Consider the following 21,565-nt stretch of genomic DNA (forward strand, 5'->3'; position numbering starts at 1 on the left):
GATAGGCTACATGCTTATGAACTTTCATAATAATTTATTAGAAAATATAACTTTTGCAAATATAACAAAAATAAAGAAACAAAATTCCATGGATAAAAAATAAATCTTATAGGCTCTGAAGAAAATTGGATTTTATTTGTGTGTAACAATTTAAGCCACTTAAAAATGTATACAATTAAATATTGGCCTATTTTACTTAACGAAGGTACTGGTAACATTAAAAAGTCACAATTATACAATAGTGATAGTGTATGCAAGAGCAGCTGGGAAACTGGAAAGTCAAAGGTTTTGAGCAACAAACGGAAGAATAAATTACATTTTGGGGGCAAACTGTCTTTAAAATCAGACCATTTGAGTCAATGATCACAAGGGCATTTTGATCAAACCAAACGCTCTCATGCAATTTGGGATATTACCCTTTTGCTCACCATAATTCTTTCAAAACCAAACGAGTGATAGCATTACGCAAATTTTTTTTTTTAAAAACAATCACTAGTAATGCCTCAAATTGAAAGCTTTGTTGAAATGTCATTAAACAGCGACTATAGGGATTTAAAACTATTTCTTTCATTGTTACATAAATCCACTTGTCCTAATGTTTCATAAATCAGAAACATTGCTATTCAGAGAAAGAGAGAAGAAAGCTGAGCTATTAATGTGCTGCAGGAGTAAAACCGAGCTCTAAGCGCACACCGCTTCCCACTGCCCTGCTTAATTTGCCTGATTGCTCCTGGAATACGAGACCACCCCCCCGACTCTATTCAGTCATGAGAGGTGAACCCAAGGCACTGCGCGGCAAGAGCTCAAGAGCATCAGATGCGCTCCAGACTGTTAGTCTCACCCGGGTCCAATCCTCTAACGGGGGTTTTAACCTGATGGGAGAGGGTCAGGATATCCGCACTTGCAATGCCTCAAATATACCAACTTATAAGAACAATCTCATTTGAAAACGATCTGCTATTAGCCTCGTTTTGGAGGAACATTTAGTCCTGGGTAACAAGAAACACAAACAAAAGCAGTAAAGTCGGCATGAAACAGAAGTCGTGATAGTCTTTTCTTCCCTATTTTGACGCATTGAAACAAATCTAGGACAATATAAAAATGTAGGGAAGGACTTGATTTTGTCCATCTGGAATTGATTAGACCATTGTTGTTTGCTGTTGCTGTGATGTCATGTGAGTGACAGGTTGTCCCGCCCTCACACTAGCATGAATTTATGTGCACATATAAATGATTTATAACAAATAGTGCGATATTCAATAAAAAAACAGGAATTGTCCATTTTGATTTCATAGTGACCTTAAAGGAATAATCCATGTTTATATTTACAACAAAAATGTTGTGTAAAGTTATATCCAATTTTACAACTTGACAAGAACAACTTTAGGCAACAATTCATCAAAGACACAATCAACAGATTATACAAATAATCATTAGTTGTAGCCCAACACAAATGCTGACAATTAACTTTTATTGAAACTTTGAATATTCCTTAAAGGAATAGTTCGCACAAAAATTCTGTCATTAATTACTCAACCTCATGTCGTTCCAAACCTGTATGAATTTCGTTCATCTTCGGAATAAAAATTAAGATCTTTTTGATGAAATCTGATATCTATGCTACGCAACTACCACTTAGTTCATACAGAGATCGTAAAACTAATCTATATATGAATTGATTATGAATATGAATCAGTTTAGTCCAAATTTTCTTTAAAAACATGATCGCTTTACATGATGAACAGATTGGATTTAGGCTTTTATTCACATAAACATTCATTAACACGTCAGATCTGGTAACCGGAAGCTCAAGCATGTTCGCTTGACGTGTGAGAACCAATGAGGTTCATTCTTGTGTTACGCAGCACGTTTGAGCTTCAGCAAGAACCAATGAGGTTCATTCCTGTTACACAGCATGTTTGAGCTTCAACGAGAACCAATGAAGTTCATTCTTGTGTTACGCAGCATGTTTGAGCTTCAACGAGAACCAATGAAGTTCATTCTTGTGTTACGCAGCATGTTTGAGCTTCAACGAGAACCAATGAAGTTCATTCTTGTGTTATGCAGCACGTTTGAACTTCAGCAAGAGCCAATGAGGTTCATTCTCATGTTACGCAGCACATTTGAGCTTCCACAATAACCAATGAGGTTTGTTCTCACGCGTCAAGCAGGTTCATTTGAGCTTCAGTTTATGTTCACTAATCAATGTTTATATGTGAATCTAAATTCAATCTATTCATCACATAAAGCGCTCGAGTCTCTTCAGAAAGTTTGGATTCATATGGATTACTTTTACGATCTCTTTATAAACTTTTTGAAGCATCAAAGTGGTAGTTGCGTAGCTGTCAGTAGAGGGACAGAAAGCTCTCAGATTTCATCAAAAAGATCTTCATTTGCATTCCAAATGATGAAAGAAAGTCTTACTGGTTTGGAACGACATGAGGGCGAGTTATTGATGACAGAATTTTAATTTTAGGGTGATCCATCCCTTTAAAGTGTGCATGCCGAAATGCACTGCATTATGAATCAAAGGCAAACAACCGAATCTAAAGTTAAGAGAGCCACACAACTAGCTGACTCAACGTTCACCACTAGCTTTTCACCACTAGCCAGAGGCAGTCTGAAATCTTACTTTATTGACTCAAGGTCATACTCTGGTTTTCTCTGCATTGCCGGCAAGGTCTCCATCCTTTCTTTAATGAAAAACTCAATTTGATATAATCTTGCTGCACACAGAGCCACGCAAATTGTGAGCCACCTATTACCATGCCCCCGGTTTCCATCTGACTTCTTCATTCACATTCAAACTGGAGATAAAATCCTGCATGACCACAGACATTTAACGTCGCCGGTGATTCAGCGAGGAGGCTCAAAAACCCTGTCATTTCTCATCATTGATTCTTCTAACCTTTCCACCCAGATGCAGCTTTTCAAATAGCAAAACAAGAGCCTCTCACCCAAATCCCAGAGACAAACCACTCTGAACGCCTCATGCTGCCTGAACATGTTTTGCTGTGCACTAACAGATATTCCACAACCACAGCACTGATTTCTCACAACGCTGCTTTTTCAGCGCCTACAGCCAATATTTCCCAAAGAATCTGCTCAGACTGACAGTCAGTGTGCCACAGATAAATAAGCATATGTGCCAAAATACTTGACAAACGTTGACCGGTCTCATGCATGTTGTTTGTTTACCTGGTGGGTTTGCAACTTGCTTTGACCGGGGTGGCTGAATTTCACGGTACATGAAGGTTAATCTAAACCTCAATGAGAAACCTTAAGACTCCAATTACTTCGTCAGCACTATAATGCATTTATGAGCCCCTTAATACATTAAAGGCTTAAATGAAGCCACAAATCTAATTATAAACTAACAAGCACATTCCTTTTCACAATCCTATCAACTAAACACATACTGATACAGTATCTGATCATCAGTAAATGTTGTCCTAGTGTTGATAAGCACTCGATTATGCCATGATACACTGTTTGCACATACAGTAAAATACCATATACTGACATTTTTGTTCTACTAACGTTAACTTGCTTACACAGAAACATAACCTTTAGATTTGGGTCAACACCAGGCTGCTCTGGAATGCATTTACATTTAATAAAAAATTGAGCAAAAAAAACAAAAAAAACACAGTCGTGTTGTTTCAGATAACACACAGGCAAATACATTAGTAACAATAACTTCATATTAACCACAACACTTAAGAGAAAGAGTTACTGACCTGGAACCATTAAAAGAACCAAACGACTCCCAAAAATAATCCAATTCAAACGCAGGAGACAATTAACTTGAACAGTCCAAACTTCTTTCTCTTCTCCGGCTTGTTAGCTTGCTAACAGCTAAGTTAGTCGACCCGTTTAATTCAGCGCGACGGGTAATGTCGAGTTGTGTTGGGATGGACGGATAGACCTACCACATACAATTTCATTTCCAGCGCTGTTTATGTGTTAATAGACGCGTTTGGAAAACACGGGGGCAATGTGGGTGTTTATATAACAGAAACCAGGTCCAGATCAGTAGCAGGCTGGCTAAGCTAGGCTAAACAGTGGAGAAGGTAAATGAGGTTCATGATCCAGAGAGACTTTGAGCTGTGTTTCAAAACTAGTGAGCTGCCTACCTAGACAGCTTTTGGGGGTCGTTCGAACACGTCCAAAAATGCTGTCTGTGTAGGCAGCTCTCTGTGTACTGGAACAGCCTTTTGGGGCTGCTGTTATGCTAAAGACGGACACCTATAACCTAGCCTGCTACCCATTCCCAACACTAGCCTTTATCTATGCGCGGTTATACTAATTCGGCACCTCCAGGGCGTATGCCAACCTAGACAAAACCTATGACCACTGACGCTATTTCACAAAATACGTCTAATCTACATGTTAGCAAGTTAGCTGGTCCAGAATTCAAAGAAAGATCCACTCACCAAGTTAATATCAGCCAGAGGCAGCTGCAGCGAGACAGTCTTCAATTCGGATATATGAATATAGCATGGGAGGATTGGAGCCTGATCATGTAAGCCTTAGGGAGAATCGAGTGTCCCGGTCCGAGCACAGAGTGAGCTGTGTGTCTCTGCTGGGCTGAACCCACCAGAACTCGAGCTTCAAGCCTGACTGTCCCTCTCGCACACACACTGGACTCACTATTCTCAATCTCCACAGGCTACTGCGCACACACTCGCCGCTAGTGGGCAGCAACGTAGAGGGATACAATCAGACTTTATTATTTAACCTCTTTGATGAAGATCAACGGTGATCTGTTATGATGGATAATTAATGCACATAGTTATTTCATCTTTGTGCATTGAATCTATTTCGTACAAACCGTATTAAAATTGTTTTGTAGGCTATGTGTTCAATTACATGCCATGACAGTTCCAAGCCAGAAATCTGAGATTTCTGTCCCTCCATTGTCAGCCTACGCAACTAGGGGAGAGCGGGGCACAAAGTAACACTTTTTGACTTTCTCAGTTTGTGTAAATCTACTTATGGTTCAGAGTATTTATTTTTTCCCACATTAATTTCCCACATGTCTAATACAATTATGTGGTTTTGTTTTATTAATACAGTATACTTTTTTCTTGATATACCCCGAAAGAATGGAAGTGAAATGTGACACATTGTAATATGACCATATGACAGCTTAAAATGTTATCTGATCTAATAAAAAATATATATAAGACAAACTAAAATATTTTCTAAATAAAATCCAATCATTAACTTTTTCATATAAAATACTGGCATTTTTTAAATAATTAAATATAAACTCATTTTTGAGTTTTGACTACGAGGGAAACACAGCTATACAACATAGTTCAAAACAAATAAATAATTAGTAATTTCTGAACATTGACTCTCAGTCTTTATTCACCTTTTTCTCATGTTTTTTCAATAGAATTAATAAAAGTATAGAATATAGCATATTTCTAATAGGGGCACATTGTAACGCAGTGTGACAACATGCCCTGCCTGCAAAACTGAGATTTAAACCCGGCTAGTGTCTTCTGCTAGTTAGCAAAGCATTAAAGAACTAACTCAACTGTTAAATAACATATTGGAGATTAAAATAATATCAGATTTGTCTAATTTTACACCGCTCTACAGTAATTTGAACGTGATTGCAGTACCAGTTTTGGCCACAGTCTTACATACGGTTCCTTTAAGTAAGAAGTTTACTTTTGCTATGGTTTAATAAATGTCTATGGATATGTCTATGGATATCTTCCAAAAAAATTATAATTTTGGCGCAATTTTTTTCTCTATATATTGTTGATATGGCAACTAGTAAATACACCAAGTTTCGTCATGCTAGCATGTGTGGAAGTATTTAAAACAAGTGTGTTACAACTAGCCCAACGTTAGGTTGTGCCCCGCGCTCCCCTACCACTTTGGAGATTCAAAAAGTTCTTTAAGAGATCGATAAACGAATCCATATGAATTGAGCGGTTTAGTCCAAAATTTTCCGAAGAGACTCAATCGCTTTATAAAGATTGTATTTAGTCTTTTATTCACATAAACATTCATCAACTCAAGCTCAAACATGTTTGCTTGACATGTGAGCACCAATGAGGTTCCTTCTCGTGTTACGAAGCACGTTTGAGCTTCAGCAAGAACCAATGAGGTTTGTTCTCAGGCGTCAAGCAGGTTCGGTTGAGCTTCAGTTTATGTTCGCTGATCATTGTATGTTAATAAAAGCCTAAATTCAATCTGTTCATCATATAAAGAGACCATGTCTCTTCAGAAAATTTGGACTAAACCGCTCAATTCATATGGACTTTTTACAATCTCTTTATGAACTTTTTGGAGTGTCAAATTTTAAGTTGCTTAGCTGTCAATGGAGAGACAGAAATCACTCAGATTTCATCAAAAAGATCTTAATTTGTGTTCCGAAGATTAACAAAAGTCTTACGCGTTTGGAACAACATGAGATCAATGACAGAATTTTCATTTAGATAGATAGATAGATAGATAGATAGATAGATAGATAGATAGATAGATAGATAGATAGATAGATAGATAGATAGATAGATATCACTATAGTGATTTCTTGTTGTTTATAGATAAAGTTTCTCCATACTCATATAGTGCACAATTACACACATGCCATCCAAACTTAGATTTATCTAAAATATTAATACCTTTTAACATCAAAAATATAAGCCTGACAGACCTTGTCATTATGCATTTATTTGTATAGTGGAGAGACGGTCTACACAATCTCGGTCACTCTTTATTTATAAGCTGCAGTGTTTTACATCACATGGCCTTCAATGCTTTGACACTAATGGTATAGGGGGCTGTAATGACATTACACTGGTTATTATGCCATTGCTCATCCGACATTCCTTTGTACATCCTAGATCATGTCACATTTGTTGACTCCCTCCACATTGCAGTCAAATCGCAGTTTTGATGAGTTATTGACAAAATATTAAAAGTGGATCTTTGAATTGCAATTAACATCACCACAGTCCCATTTCAGATAAAAAGATAAAAGACACTTCCACCGAATAGCTTTCAATTAGATTTGTTACTTTTGTTGAAAGTGATAGGCCTACAGTAGGAGCCTGATGATGAGGGTTGGGGCATTGTTAAATGTGATTTATACTGTAAAAATCAATAATAAAAAAAACTTTGAAACGAAAGTGATAGGCTACATTTGGGTACAATAATTGTTCACAAACAGCCAATTGTACACTTAAAACATGAATTCAAGCTTTCATAAACTTTAACACTGATATAAGAAGAAAGGAAACATTCACAAAGCAAAGAATACTAAAACAAATACCACCACAGAAATTAGTTTAAATGTTGAAAATGTTGAGGGTAGAGCACATTTCACATGTTTTGATTACGTTTGTTTGCATAATTTAATATTGTATCTGATATTCCACAGACGTTGGGTAAATTGGCAAGGTCAAAGTAAGTGAGGGTTTGTTTCGGGGAAGATTTCAGAAGATTACATTAAAATGTCCGGTTTCACAGACAAGGCTTAAAGAGATACTCCACTTTTTTTTTGGAAATAGGCTCATTTTACAACTCCTCCAGAGTTAAACAGTTGAGTTTTACCGTTTTCGAATCCATTCAGCCGAACTCCGGGTCTGGCGGTACCACTTTTAGCATAGCTTAGCATAGATCATTGAATCGGACAGGACCATTAGCATCTCTCTCAAAAAAAGGACCAAAGAGTTTAGATATTTTTCCTATTTAAAACTTGACTCTTCTGTAGTTACATCATGTACTAAGACCGACGGAAAATGAAAAGTTGCGATTTTCTAGGCTGATATGGCTAGGAACTATACTCTCATTCCTGCGTAATAATCAAGAAACTTTGCTGTCGTACCATGAGTGCAGCAGGCGTAACGATACGTCAGTTCCAGACATGTTTGAGCTGTTTTAACTGAAAGTAACTTGCACTGACATATTTTAAATATGTCACTGACATTGTTTTGCCTCAGGATGCACAACCAATGTTTTTTATTTTTCTAAGGCACATTCATAAAAACTACTTAAATGTCCTAATTTAACTAAATCCTAAATAATCCTAGCTTAATCTAAACCCTGTCTGTGAAACCGATTGTATAAACCGCTAAGACTAGTCTTACAAGTTAGACATTAAAACTGTACATAGCTTTTTTAAATCAGTTACATAAAAACATAGATTGGCCTAACTTAATCTGATACCGAAAAGTAAGACTGACTGCCCCTGACAAGTGGGTCATACTAGAACTCAAGACACTGTTTTAACATATGATTATGTTTATGCAACCAGCCCCAGCCCCCAGGCCTAAATATCTTATGCAGAATTTTCCCATCCAGAATGAGGAGAAATGTATACATTCCTCCATGACTTTAGGTGGCGCTGCGATTCTCTCCGGGCCCTGTAGACGCAAAGCATTGTAGGTAAAGATTCCGTTCGCGCTAGCCTGTAGCAATGGCGACGTCGTTAGGATCCAACACTTACAACAGGCAAAACTGGGAGGATTCGGTGAGTATAAAATATTTTAAGAAGTTTTAAGAAGTATTACATGTTGCGGCTGGTACATTTACGTTCTTTATTTTGAGCTCGCCAAATCAAAGCCTTTCCTAATAGGACCCCCTTCTGTAGTAGTGTCTTAGCTTTTGGCTAATGAGACCCCATTCTTATCGTTAGTCAAAATGTTTTTATATACATTTACTGTAAACCACCAACGAATCACCGGTATTTGCTAACAGAATAGTGTGAACATCCTCTTTCCTGTCACTGTATTGTAACTGATCTTTTTTTAGACGCAAATAAACCTCTCATTGAAATTAAAATGACGAGAAAGGCTTATTATATTCGTTAAAAATGAAGAGTGTCCTGTTAACAAAAGAGTTTATATAACACCAATAACAGTTAAGTAGCCCTTTTTAATTAAAACGTGCATGTATAATAGTGATATTGTTGGCTCATAACGTTTACAGTTAAATCCTATATTGGCTGCACTTTGTTTTGAACTATGGTTGTGTGTGTATGTGTATATAATAACAGTAGTTCAAAACTTATGTTTATTTATCTAATTGTTGAATTGTACTTATTTGAACAGGATTTTCCCATCCTCTGTCAAACATGCTTGGGAGAAAACCCGTATATCCGCATGGTAAGTAGAGTTTGTGGAGTTTCATGTGTTAATTATTAGTATATTCAATGATAGTTGTATTTAGTTTGTATTTAAACACATTTTCACTTTGTACATGTATTTCTTTTAACAGACCAAAGAGAAATTTGGCAAGGAGTGCAAGGTACTACTGCTTTCATCCTCACAAAATGCTACATGTGCTCCTGACAGTGTTCCCACAGTCATCTCAGAACGTTTCTAATTACTAATACTTCAAATATACAAGTAGAAACTCAGTCCAGTAATTGCTTTAATTATTTGTCAAAAATCAATGATACACAACAAAGTCATGAATTTTCATTGGTAAAAATAAATAAATAAATTGGTCTTGAAAAATGATGCTTCGTATTTTTTGCCCCACATTTTGAAAGTACAGCATGTTGTTATATTCGCTATTCTTCCTATCCTCTAGATCTGTGCGCGTCCCTTCACGGTGTTCCGCTGGTGTCCTGGAGTCAGGATGCGCTTTAAGAAGACAGAAGTGTGTCAGACCTGCAGTAAAATGAAGAATGTCTGTCAGACCTGCCTCCTGGATCTGGAATATGGTAATGCAGAACTGTTATGGTTTAGAATTTCAGCTAATAAAATCCTAATTTGTGGCTATACTGTGGATGTATAAATATCTTTTTAGTAAAGTGATGTTGACATTAAAGGAATAGTTCACTTAAAAATTAGTATTGTCATCATTTACTCACCCTCAAGTTGTTTCAAACTTGTATGGATTTTTCTTCTGCTGAACACAAAATAAGTTATTTTGATTTGAGTTTATGTGCATGTCATGTGTCCACCTCAACTGAGCGCGTATGTTTTGTGTATGCATATTTTTAGAATTTATGCGCATCTTGGTATTTCCATTCAACTTTTTTTTGGTTATGCTAATCCCAAAATTAGCATAAAAATAGGTGGATGGAAACATAGCTAGTGAGGAGGCACAGCTGTTATACTGAGGAAAACTAAAACCATTTCAAATATTTAGAATTGATGTGTATCAAAAAATAGATATATTTTTGATAACACTAGTTGACAAATTGCTATATCTTTAGTATAGAAATATTTTTGCTGTTTGCTTCACATTGTGAACTTTTAGTGAGAAAGCAGCATGGTAGACTTTTCCACATAAGAAAAAAAAGTCATGATCTGGCAAGATGAAATTATGACATAGTCGAAATGATCACTGAAAAAAAAAGAAAAAAAAAGAATAATGACTTAAAGTTGAAGTTAAAGCCTAAAAGTCATTGAGATTTTATACAATCATAATTATAGTATTGTAAATTCCTAAATAATCAAGATAATTTTTCTGCTTTGGACAGGCTTGCCCATTCAGGTTCGTGACACTGGGCTGTCCGTTAAAGATGAAGTACCGAGATCGGACGTGAATAAGGAGTATTACACTCAGAATATGGAGAGAGAGGTACATTTTCCTTATATTACACATTTATTCATGTGTTTTGTGACATCTGTCTGCATTGGCACATCAAAGAAATCTTTAAGGATTTCCACATGATAACATAGCATAGTGAATGAAAATACTTCTTAGTGTCTGTGGGTGAAATAATTGTAATGTTTTGGTGTGTAGATCGCTAACTCTGATGGCACGAGACCCGTGGGGCTGCTTGGGAAGGCACCGAGCAGCAGCGATATGCTGCTGAAACTGGCTCGTACCACACCGTACTACAAGAGGAACAGACCTCACATCTGTTCCTTTTGGGTGAAAGGAGAGTGTAAGAGAGGGGAAGAGTGTCCGTACAGGTGAGCAACACCTTAACAGTCTTTTATCGGTGTAAAATGACGACCCAAAATTCTCCATTGTCGGAAAACACCCAGTGTTGGTGGTCATGATTTTCATTTTGCTTCATGTCTTTTGGATCAGATTGCTTGCTTGATAAACTCGTCAATTTTTTTCTTTCGAGTGGCTTTTTAATGAAATATGCTTAAGGTGTGAATTATTGTATTAGCAATTATGAATTTTGATTACATTTGTGATGAAATGCATTGCTTTGATATCACAGGCATGAAAAGCCCACCGATCCAGATGACCCGCTGGCTGATCAGAACATTAAGGACCGTTACTATGGCATTAATGATCCTGTGGCTGATAAACTCTTGAAGCGGGCCTCCACTATGCCCAGACTGGACGTACCTGAGGACAAGTCCATCACCACGCTCTATATTGGGGGGCTGGGAGAAAACGTTACAGATTCTGAGCTCAGGTAAGTGCACTTTAGAGCTCTTAAAGCTATATTTGGTTAGTTGACACGCAACTTGCCCATGGACTTTTTTTTATTAATCAGGGTTGCACTTTATTTTACAGTACGTGTACTTGCCTAAGAAAGTACTGGTAATATAAGGTAACTACATGGGTTAAGGTTAGGATCAGGGTTAGTACCTAGTTGTTACCCAATTATTGCAATTATTATAAGTACATAGTATGTACATGGGGAACAGGACTGTAAAATAAAGTGCGATCTTAATCAGCTTACAGAAAGTATCTCCCTTTCAAGTTTTTAATGATATTTGTTTTGCATTTATTAGTTAATTTTAAGTGGCCCATTGGTGACATGAATTTAGTTTCAGTTTATTTTGATGGTCCCTTTAACACATTCTGTTGACTATAGTTGCACATACATGTCTACTAACTCTCATTAGAGTGTTAGTAGATTACAAGCAGACTGGTAGGATTAGGGTTAGAATAAGTTGACATGTATTTGCAAAGTTACTATAAGTCAGTAGAATGTCTGTTGGAGGACCATCACAATAAAGAGTTAGCATATTTTAAGCAGACAGTCTTCTAATACTCTGAGAGTTCATTGACTTGCAAATTTACTTAGTCAACAGAATGTTCAAAAGGGACCATCACAATAGTGTTACCATGAATTTTTAAAATTTAATGTTTTATAGTGTCTCACATGATCAATATAAAGCTGCATGCATAATTGTAAAAAAATTAAAGTCCTCATGTAGTCCATCATTTTATCCCTATTACATATTTAAATTATTACAAAAATTATTCATGCCTTAAAATAGCTTGAATGTAACTCTACACCCTTGCCTAATTTAGTATACTCAGTTCTATGAATATGCAAACTAGCCCCACCTCCACTCACTCACACCAGCTCAGAGATCCACTCGTTGACAATCATATGTTGATGTGATTGGTTACAAGGTAGACATATAAACAACATTGCAACAAAAGCTTGATTTTCACCGCAGGGGGAATTGAACGAAATGTAATTTATTTAGGAACCATTTTAAAGAGTATTATTTTAATAATGTGCTGTTTTATTTTATATTATATTGAGGGCAAAAAATCCTATCCTTTTTCTCTTCTGTGTCATTTCTTGATTAACGATTCCATTTTCTTTTTTCCACAAAGGAATCACTTCTACCAGTTTGGGGAGATTCGTACCATCACCATTGTTCAGAGGCAGCAGTGCGCGTTCATCCAGTTCGCCACACGGCAGGCCGCAGAGACGGCTGCAGAGAAGTCCTTTAATAAACTCATCATTAATGGACGCCGGCTCAATGTTAAATGGGGCAGGTCAGTGATGGTGCAATAACTTGAAAATCACCCAGTCTCATGTATGTGGTGGCGGTACTGAATGTTGCTGTGTGTCGTTTAGGTCACAGGCGGCTCGAGGGAAAGAGAAGGATGGGGTGACGGAAAGTGGAATCCATCTGGAGCCAGTGCCAGGGCTCCCTGGTGGTATGTGCCAAAGTCTCTCATGCATACATGATTGTTTTAGTAAAATAATATGAGTTTATGTCAGTGATTCTGACTGAAATGTATGCATGTTATTAATTCATTTATTTTATTTATTTTTGGAGCTTGACTAGGCATGTGCCGGTATAACATTTTCATGCTGCGATTAATTGATTGAGCTTTTATCACGGTATACGGTATTATCACGATATTTTAATTGCTCAAGAGAAACGGATGGATTTGGGGGGGATGTAGAAAAAACAACAACTTGCATCACAATAGGTGTAATTGTGATTGTCAAAACATTTGGTAACTAAACAGAATTTTACACAATTTTCACGATTTCAATTAGGGCTGGGCGATATATCGATAAAAAAAATATATCGATATATTTTTGAAATGCGATATGGAATTAGACCATATCGCATACATCGATATAGTTCAAATTTGCGCTGTGATCCTTGCTCCCCGCGCCTCCTTTTCCACTCTGCGTGCGTGTTTAGAGCATGTTATGTTATGAGAGGCGAATCATGACTAGGCCCAGCACAATAGGCAGTGACATAAATGTATGCTGAGATAGTTTTTCACCTCAGAAAAACGGACTTTCTAGTCCTGTCAGCCGTTATCCTGTTCTCGTAGCGCACACTCTTCAATTGCACGCGCAAATGCGGCGGCGCGCGCGCTGTATCGCCTCACTGATCAAGTGCAAAAGAAACTACGAGCATGCAACACCGCTACGTTGTAAATTACACGAAATAAAAGTAATGTAGGTATGATTTTCATTCTATTCACCAGGAGGTGACCCTTGTCAGCTGGTATTATTAAAGGTTAAAAATTTACAAATTAAGTTAAATATAATTTGGTTTTCATTATAATAACAATTATGACACAAGTAAAAATATAATACAAATGTAATATAGTGCACATATTTAGCAAAATAATCCTCTGACTATAGCTTTTTTCTAGTCAACTAACGTGTTGGTCATTAAATGGCTTTCCTGAGGTAAATGTAACGTTCTGTGACATAATTGTTCACCTGCAGTTTTATTGCTTTTTCCGTGGTTGAAAAACACTGATTGATCGATATTATTTATGAGGCATAAATAAATACCTTTCGGTAAGTTGTACTGTATCTTTAAATAAAAAGTAACAGATGATCGGTTTACTTGAACTGAGGCGCTACAGCGATCGGTCACGTCACATTTACAAGCGCCAAAACGGTATTTATTGTCTGAATTTCGTTATAAAATGGACAGAATCTGAGAGCTGAGAATTTTTTTCATATCAAAAGTAACCTGCTCTGTCTAGTCTGTCGGTGTCAGTGAGCTCTTTGCTCCGTGATTTTTCTCTGCGTGAGAAACTGGATGTGTGGCGCGAGAGCGTGTGAAAAGTGTAAATTGCGTGAGTCTCACACTGAATGCATAGAGTTGACAGCCCTGCTTTTAGAAGGGGGATAAATCGTCGGCAGCGTTCCTCCTTCCGCCATGCTTCTTCTCCATGTGAGGATTGTTTACATTAGACTAGAGTGCGCGCCGCATGCACACAGTGCTTCTACATGTGGGGATTGTTTACATCAGAGTGCGCACTTGTTTCGCGCAGCATATGCGCAGTGTTTAAGCGGCTGATGGAAAATAAGTTAATGCACGTTCTGTAAATATAAATTCTGATCTATTATTTTTCACGGTATTTTGAAGTGCCCACGATAACAATATCGTGCATATTCATTACCGCGATTTATCGCATTACCGAATACCGGCACATGTCTAAGCTTGGCCTGTCAGTCACTCTAGTAAATTAAATAAATGTACAATGATAATTTAATAATAAATTTTAATAAAAGTATGATTAAGTGCACTGCTTATAAATGTATTTTATTTGTATCCATTTATTTATGATGAATTGAATGGATTGCTTTTAAATATGATTTTTTATCTTTATTTTTGTAGTTCGATCTTTCACTAGTAAATTAAATACAATGTTAATTTAATATTAATACTGATTACATTTATTTGTTAAATTAATTGATTTACTTATTGAGAATTGTATGGATTGCTTTTAAATATTTATTTTTTTATTTTGGAGCTTGACCTCTCACACTAGTAAATAAAACTTACAGTGGTTTAGTAATTAAAATTAAAATAAAAAAAGCTTAAATGTACTGCTTAAAGGTTTTTATTTTTATTTAAATAATTAAAAAATATATATTTATTGTTGAACAGTATATATTTTATTATTGCATAAGTTGAAGCAGTGTGTGAATTTTTCCTTTCTCATATATCTTTTCAACAGCTCTGCCTCCACCCCCTGTGTCTGATGAAGATGCCTCCACCAATTACTTCAACCTGCCTCCAACCACCTCCCCTGCTGTCATGAACCTGGGACTTCCTCCTCCACCTGGGGTTGCCATGCCCCCACCACCTGGTAAGCTTCACCCCACTCACTTCCCTTTTTCCTCTTTTTTTGGCCTGTTAGTAATCCAAGGTGAAGCGCTTCACTTATCCACATTAACCTAATCTGTTCTCTCCAGGTTTTGGTCCTCCTATGTTCCACACCATGGATCCCATGGCCCCTTCAATGCCTCCTCCAATGGGCATGAGGCCCCCTGGACAGGTCCACTACCCATCCCAGGATCCTCAGCGGATGGGCGCTCATGCAAGTCGCCATGGAGGCCCCTAGATAGTCATAGAGCTTACCTCACTGTTCAGTGAGGTCCACTGAACAACTGAACCCAGAGTGATGTCATCTCTGCTCTCATTTTTTGGAATGTTTGTCACTCATTTTCAGAGCAAGTGAGTAAGATGGAATGCAAATGCATACCGAAAACATTAGAATATAAACCACGAGAGAAGAACTTTTCTTTTTAAGCTTTTATTTTATAATGACCCTTGATGAAAGAGATATCATGCCTTTTCTACTGCCAAATGGCAAAGAATTGGTTGCAGTGACCAACAATTACCAAATGGGGGCACTATTGACTATTTCAAATGCCTGACATCTTCATTTTTGTTTTTGACACTGTATTATCCTACACCTCTAGAATATTCCATTGTTGATATTACAGTTCCCACTAGTGTCCATTTCTTGTCCTCTAAATATAAAGAATGAAGTGTGTCATCCCGAATTGTTTTTAAGACTTTTTTTAATGTACAGCTGTCTGTTTGTGCTTACATTAAAGATGCTTCACATTTTGAAATACTGTGTGAATGTTTACGTAAACCGTATCATAGCATATTAACAGATAATGTATGTAAACGTTAAATTGGTACTTGATGGCTCAGCTCACAATTCACAGTGGCGTACACTTAGGCATCCCTCAGAAACTTAGTCCTCACTTAAATTTTTGCCAAAATTCACCAGCTTCACAAATCCGGAGACTCTATAAAGTACTGGGTATTCCAGCCCCGTGGCGTACGGTTGAAATTGGGCCGGTGGCACATCCTGTCCCAGGTTAGGTGTGGCTCTGTGTGAGCCTGCAGCATCTCAAAACCAGGTAACGGCAGAGTCCTCGCCGTACCTGCTGTCCCACCAAACGGCGTAGGAGCTCTGTAAAGAACAACAGTGATTAAATAATCCGATTTTTCCTAACAGACGAGTGGATGTGCTAAGAAGCCATTAAGTGCACAGTCTTGTACCTTTGACTTTTTGTCCGATTTTTACTTCAGCTTTAAATAAAAGTTTTTTATGTTGTGATTCTCCACGTAGCTGGTTGGTTTGGTTCACATGGCTTACAACTCATAAGACTTTTTAAAGATACCTTTGGCGGGGGGAAATTATTGGGAGAAATACTTTCAAAACCAAAGGAATTAAAAAAGTGGGCAGACACTTTTGCACTATTGCTGTTTGAAACCCATTTTACTTCCATAATCTTGTGTCCAAATGAAACTATTTTCAGCTGGAAAATATGTAGCTAGCTAACTTGCTATTTGTTAACATTATTCAGTAGCTTGTGTGAGTTAATGGCGCTTTTCCACTGCATGGTATGGTACGGTTCGGTACGGCACGCTTTGGCGCTTTTCCACTGCATGGTACGGTACGGCTCGGTTCAGTACGGCTCACTTATGACGCATTTCCACTGCATGGTACGGTACGGTACGGCTCGCTTCGGCTCGCTTTAAATGGTACCACCTCTGTTGAGGTTCCAAGCGTACCGTACCGATACTAAAATGTGACGTGAAAACACTGCAGATCACTGATTGGTCAGACAGAATCATCACTACCAGCGTCATTGTATTTACAACACGAGACACTAAACCCGCTAGATTTAAATAGCCAGTAGACAACAGCCAACGCTGTAGCGCCTGTTTTAAAAGTATTTGCTTCAAAAAAAAGAGTATAAACATAAAAAAAAAGAAATGGCTGAATCGTGGTCAGTGGACGAGGTGCAGACGTTCCTCTCGTTGGTTGCCGAGGAGCGGATGGGGAAACTCGGAATGAAAAATTCGCATTTAATATGATGATGTCATGGCAGTAGAGACGGCAACTATAACGATCAGTCACACCCACTTTGAAGCGGTACTAACTGCGGTGGAAAAGCAACCGAGCTAAAGCGAACCGAGCCGTACCGTACCGAGCCGAGTCGTACCACGCAGTGGAAAAGCGAAGCGAGCCGAACCGTTCCGTGCCGAACCGAGCCGTACCATGCAGTGGAAAAGCGCCATAAGTGACATCAGCAAAACATTCATCAAAGATTACATAACCAATTTCTTTCTAACCTATGTTTAGAAAGTAAATGGAATAAAGTTTTACTTAAATTTACTTAATGCTGAATTTACTAATGATGCCAGTAGTTGTGCTTAATGGGTACCTGTTGAAGCATTTGTAGTTGGCTGGGGTGAGTTTGTAAGGTGGTTCAGGAAGACTGGTACTTATAGTAGCCAGAAGTGTTTCTCTGTTAATGAGCTTTTCCTCCCAGGGTGATCGGTAAGACTTGGGGATCACAGTGACATTGAACTTTTCAGGAGGAACCTCTTTCAGGTGTCCCCCATAACCTGTGTGAAAGAAATGTGGGTTTCCCTTGACTTTGGGTACAAACTTGAACTTAATATACTCCTACAGAATTAAAGATACACATTGTTCATGTATTTACCAGGTGCAAGCAAGCTTGGGTTTCCTTTCTTAGCGACTGTGCTCTTGAGTGTGGTGACCAGGTTATTTTTTCCAGGCTGGGTGATGTAGATTTCAGAGGTGAAGTACTCGCCGCCTTTCTCTCCTTGTTTGTCGTTCTGACCTTGAAGGCTTTCCTCTAAGTGCTAGGTATAGTGTTAGAACATCATCCATTATTTCTGAACCTCACTCTTAAAAATAAAGTTTCTAAAAGAGGGTTTTTGCAGCAATGCAAAAAGAACCTTTATTTTTATGAGTAGGGGATTAATAGTTACCTCAGGGGTGTCCAATACCTTCTTCTGGAGGGCCTGAGGAGTTTAGCTCCAAAACACCCACTGCCTTGAAGTTTCTAGTCATCCTGAAGACCTTGATTAACTGGTTCAGGTAAATGCTAAATGCTGCTGGAAGGAGGTCCTCCAGTTGTTTCCTAGTTGGTTTACCTCAGTAAACATCTTAGGTTTACCTCAGGGTCTCCAATCCTGTTTAGCCTTAACGGTTTAAACACCTAAACCTGCTAATCAAAGTCTTCAGGGCGACTAGAAACGTCCAGTCAGCAGGTTGGAGATAAACTCTTCAGGACGTTGGCCCTCCAGGAGCAGGATTGGACACCCCTAGTCTCACATTCAAATAGCTTTCACAACACATTTTACTTCTGTAAAGTTAAACTCTCGCAATTCTGAGTGAAACAGGATATTCAATGAGAAGAAAATAGGGCAGGGTGTGATTTTCTCCATAAGGGATTGATTGGATCATGAAAAGTGGGCATTGCAGACCAGAATGGAGCTGGACCTAAATGTGAGTTTGCAGTTGATTGTGGAGTTTCCTCCTGAAAATTTTAAGGAGGCTTTTTGATGTGGAGACTATAGGTCGCCCTCAAGATGGTCCCAAATGTAACATGATTTATTCAAATATATTATTTGTTATTATTGCCACAATCTTAAAGTTAATCTGCATAGAAATAATATTTGATTATTCCCATTACACTCAAATAACAACATGGCCATTTGACTATTGGTTAACATTGGGACCAAATTCATAAATGTAAACAGTATTGAACCAGGAATATTCCTTTGAGTAAATAGGGTCCATTCTGATTTCATGTTGACTTTAACCTTGTGAACATAGTAAGATATCTTACATTGATCTGTCTGTTTGCTATATTCTCCAAGGTGAATCTCTCCACTCTTTTGAGTCTCTCGTGAAACATAATGGATCCTCTGTTTGACAGTAGATTGAGCTCCTCCATCATCAGATCCTGAGGAACACTGATCTTCTTTCCCAGGTTCAGACATGCTGATTTACATGCACAGATATATTGAAACGCATATTATATTAATCACATAACTACGATCCATTATGAAATAACATAATGTTATAAGCTAGTAATTACAGCACTATAAACTAGTAATTACATCACATTTAAATGTTAATGAAAAACGTTATTTTTCATAGACATTCAGAGGTTTGCTGTAATACTAAGCATTCCTACTTAATGTCAGTGAAAGCATGTCAAGCATTCTCTGTTACCATCTTGACTCCAAGCATGAGCTCAATATGTGCGGCTGATTAAATCATTAAATTTGACATGGGCGTCTGGGTGTAACCTCAGCCTGCTGTTTGTTCTGTAATGTTTAAGAGGGTTCAGATCTTTCCCAATCAGGCGTGGATGAGTCATGATCTCTTGGAGTAAAGCATTTAGTCTCCGGCTGTCATATTACATTACAAATACCCTTACTGTTTTGGGAACCGAGTCAAAGCAGTTGAGACATGCCAGGGAAGAAAGTGAAAATTTGGCTCTGTTTTCACTTTACAGACTTTTTTTATTCTTTTCCCACACGTCATAGTGCTGTTTCTTTCAAGCTGCTTTCATTTAATCAGTAATTTCCATTGAGATGGCATGCTGTTTGAAGAAACTCTTCTTTTTGTTTTTTTTCTTCTGATGTATCTTACCTCCATCTGTGTCCGAGCACAGCTCCTGTTGATCTTTCTCCTTAGATACGTCAGTGTATGGCACAGGCATGATGATATTAATAGTGTCCAGTCTTCAATAAAATCAGCCCAGAAGAATAATATATTTTGAGATTTTTCCCCACAAAAATAATCAGATTTTTTATCCTTTCATTGTGATAGATTCATATGTACTCCTTTGATCTCAAATCATGCCTGAAAACTCTTGTTTAAACCGAGTCGCATAGATCACGGAACAAACAAATCCTCTCATTATAGCAAAACTTACCAATTTTAAAATCCTGTTTTTGCTCTGATGCCAGTCTGTGATGAATCCTGTCGGTGGTAGAAACGCTTGTGTGTCAGATACACTGTGGACCTTCTTTTTTGCCCTGGTTAGATCACTGTCTTATTATAGCAAGTGAAGTGGGTATCTAATGGGCCTGGATTAGCACGGTAGAGCTTCAGCATCCACACTAATGAAAATTTGATCCACTGGCCATAACATTAAGCGTTCAGACCAGTGACCGGGGAGGAAGGCAAGACTCTGAGTCATGCCCAAGTCTGTCTGCCTCTGGGGTTCAACACCTTTTGCTGAAGGGATGCCATGGGCGTGAGAAGGGACTTCATTTTTTGGTTACACTTTATCTTATAGGGTCCAGTTCTCAATATTAATTTAGTTGCTTATTAACATGCATATTACTAGTATATTGGCTGTTTATTAGTAGGCCTACTATGCCTTATTCTACATGACCATATTCTACATCCTTAAAAATCCCACCCAATTTCTACCCTATACCTAAACTTAACATCTACCTAACTAACTATTAAAAAGCAGTAATTAGGAATTTATTGAGGTAAAAGTCATAGTTAATAGTTAGTTAATGGTGAGAATTGGACCCTAATCTAAAGTGTGACCCATTTTTTTAGTGTTTGCCTAAATAAACTGCTGCAGGGATGACGTATATTTTTAGGCCAAAACCCAGAAACAGGGTTTTTTTTGTCCAGAAGTCTTGTCCAGGGTCTGAAATAAGGTATGTGGTTAACACAAGCTCAAGATATTTTCACGTTTTATTCTACAACATAAAACACATAAGTAATCCACCCCTGTGCTTTCACTTGTCTTAAGGCGATTGCTAACAAGTGGCAAAATTGGAACTACAGAGGTTGTTGGCGACATTAAACGGCATCACACCGAACAGGTAAGCTACTCATTAATCCATTTTCCCAGCCTCGTGATTGAGCTCTTGCTAAACTATTCAAATCCAAACTTTCAAGGGAAATTTATTAAAAAAAAAGTAGTTAAGACTGAAAAAGTTGGAAGCGTAATGGTTGTAATGTTGAAGTCATATGACCGTGGTGTAGTTAGTTTGGTCTACGCTTAGCTATTTATATCTGGTGATTGTATTTAGCTTCAAAGTTCTGAAGATTATCCTGGGAAAAAAAACATGTAAAAATCAAAATTTGTTGGACACAAATCTAGTTTTCTGCATTAATCTAAAAGCCAATGGAAAAATGCTATTGTTTTTTGTCAAGGGAACCAGGGTGATGCTAACTTCCGGGTTGGCCTACAACCATCATCACTGCAGCACTTTGTTGTTTGTGCTATCAAATATGCAAGTTGAATTGAATAAAATCAGTCCAGCCAAATTCCATACAAAAAGTT

General features: G+C 37.7%; 3 protein-coding genes across 4 annotated transcripts in view; 1 reads left to right on the top strand and 2 right to left on the bottom strand.

Moving 5' to 3' along the window:
• Positions 1 to 4,691, bottom strand: part of ndst1b (N-deacetylase/N-sulfotransferase (heparan glucosaminyl) 1b) — an 87,791-nt gene extending 83,100 nt beyond the window's left edge. The window contains exon 1 of one of the 2 annotated variants that reach the window (XM_082140431.1): positions 4,437 to 4,691. The gene's annotated coding sequence lies outside the window, so the exon portion shown is untranslated. The other variant, XM_082140432.1, reaches the window with a different exon arrangement.
• A 3,667-nt stretch (positions 4,692 to 8,358) lies between these two features.
• On the top strand, positions 8,359 to 16,042 carry rbm22 (RNA binding motif protein 22). The gene is made up of 11 exons (XM_082140443.1): positions 8,359 to 8,497; positions 9,078 to 9,131; positions 9,244 to 9,273; positions 9,562 to 9,694; positions 10,460 to 10,560; positions 10,726 to 10,898; positions 11,159 to 11,359; positions 12,523 to 12,687; positions 12,770 to 12,852; positions 15,139 to 15,270; positions 15,377 to 16,042. Exons 1-11 carry the CDS (start codon positions 8,444 to 8,446, stop codon positions 15,523 to 15,525), a joined length of 1,275 nt encoding a protein of 424 aa, XP_081996569.1. The 5' UTR covers positions 8,359 to 8,443; the 3' UTR covers positions 15,526 to 16,042.
• Positions 15,971 to 20,322, bottom strand: LOC309477256 (myozenin-2). Its single transcript, XM_082140456.1, has 6 exons — positions 20,189 to 20,322; positions 19,903 to 19,994; positions 19,091 to 19,245; positions 17,936 to 18,098; positions 17,654 to 17,837; positions 15,971 to 16,392 (listed from the first exon to the last, which is right to left on the bottom strand). The coding sequence occupies exons 2-6, from the start codon at positions 19,970 to 19,972 to the stop codon at positions 16,209 to 16,211; spliced, it is 756 nt and encodes a 251-aa protein (XP_081996582.1). The 5' UTR covers positions 19,973 to 19,994; positions 20,189 to 20,322; the 3' UTR covers positions 15,971 to 16,208.
• Between the last annotated feature and the right edge of the window lie 1,243 nt (positions 20,323 to 21,565).

Source organism: Leuciscus leuciscus (assembly GCF_965113295.1).
Source record: "Leuciscus leuciscus genome assembly, chromosome: 16".
NCBI classification, from domain to species: Eukaryota; Metazoa; Chordata; class Actinopteri; order Cypriniformes; family Leuciscidae; genus Leuciscus; species Leuciscus leuciscus.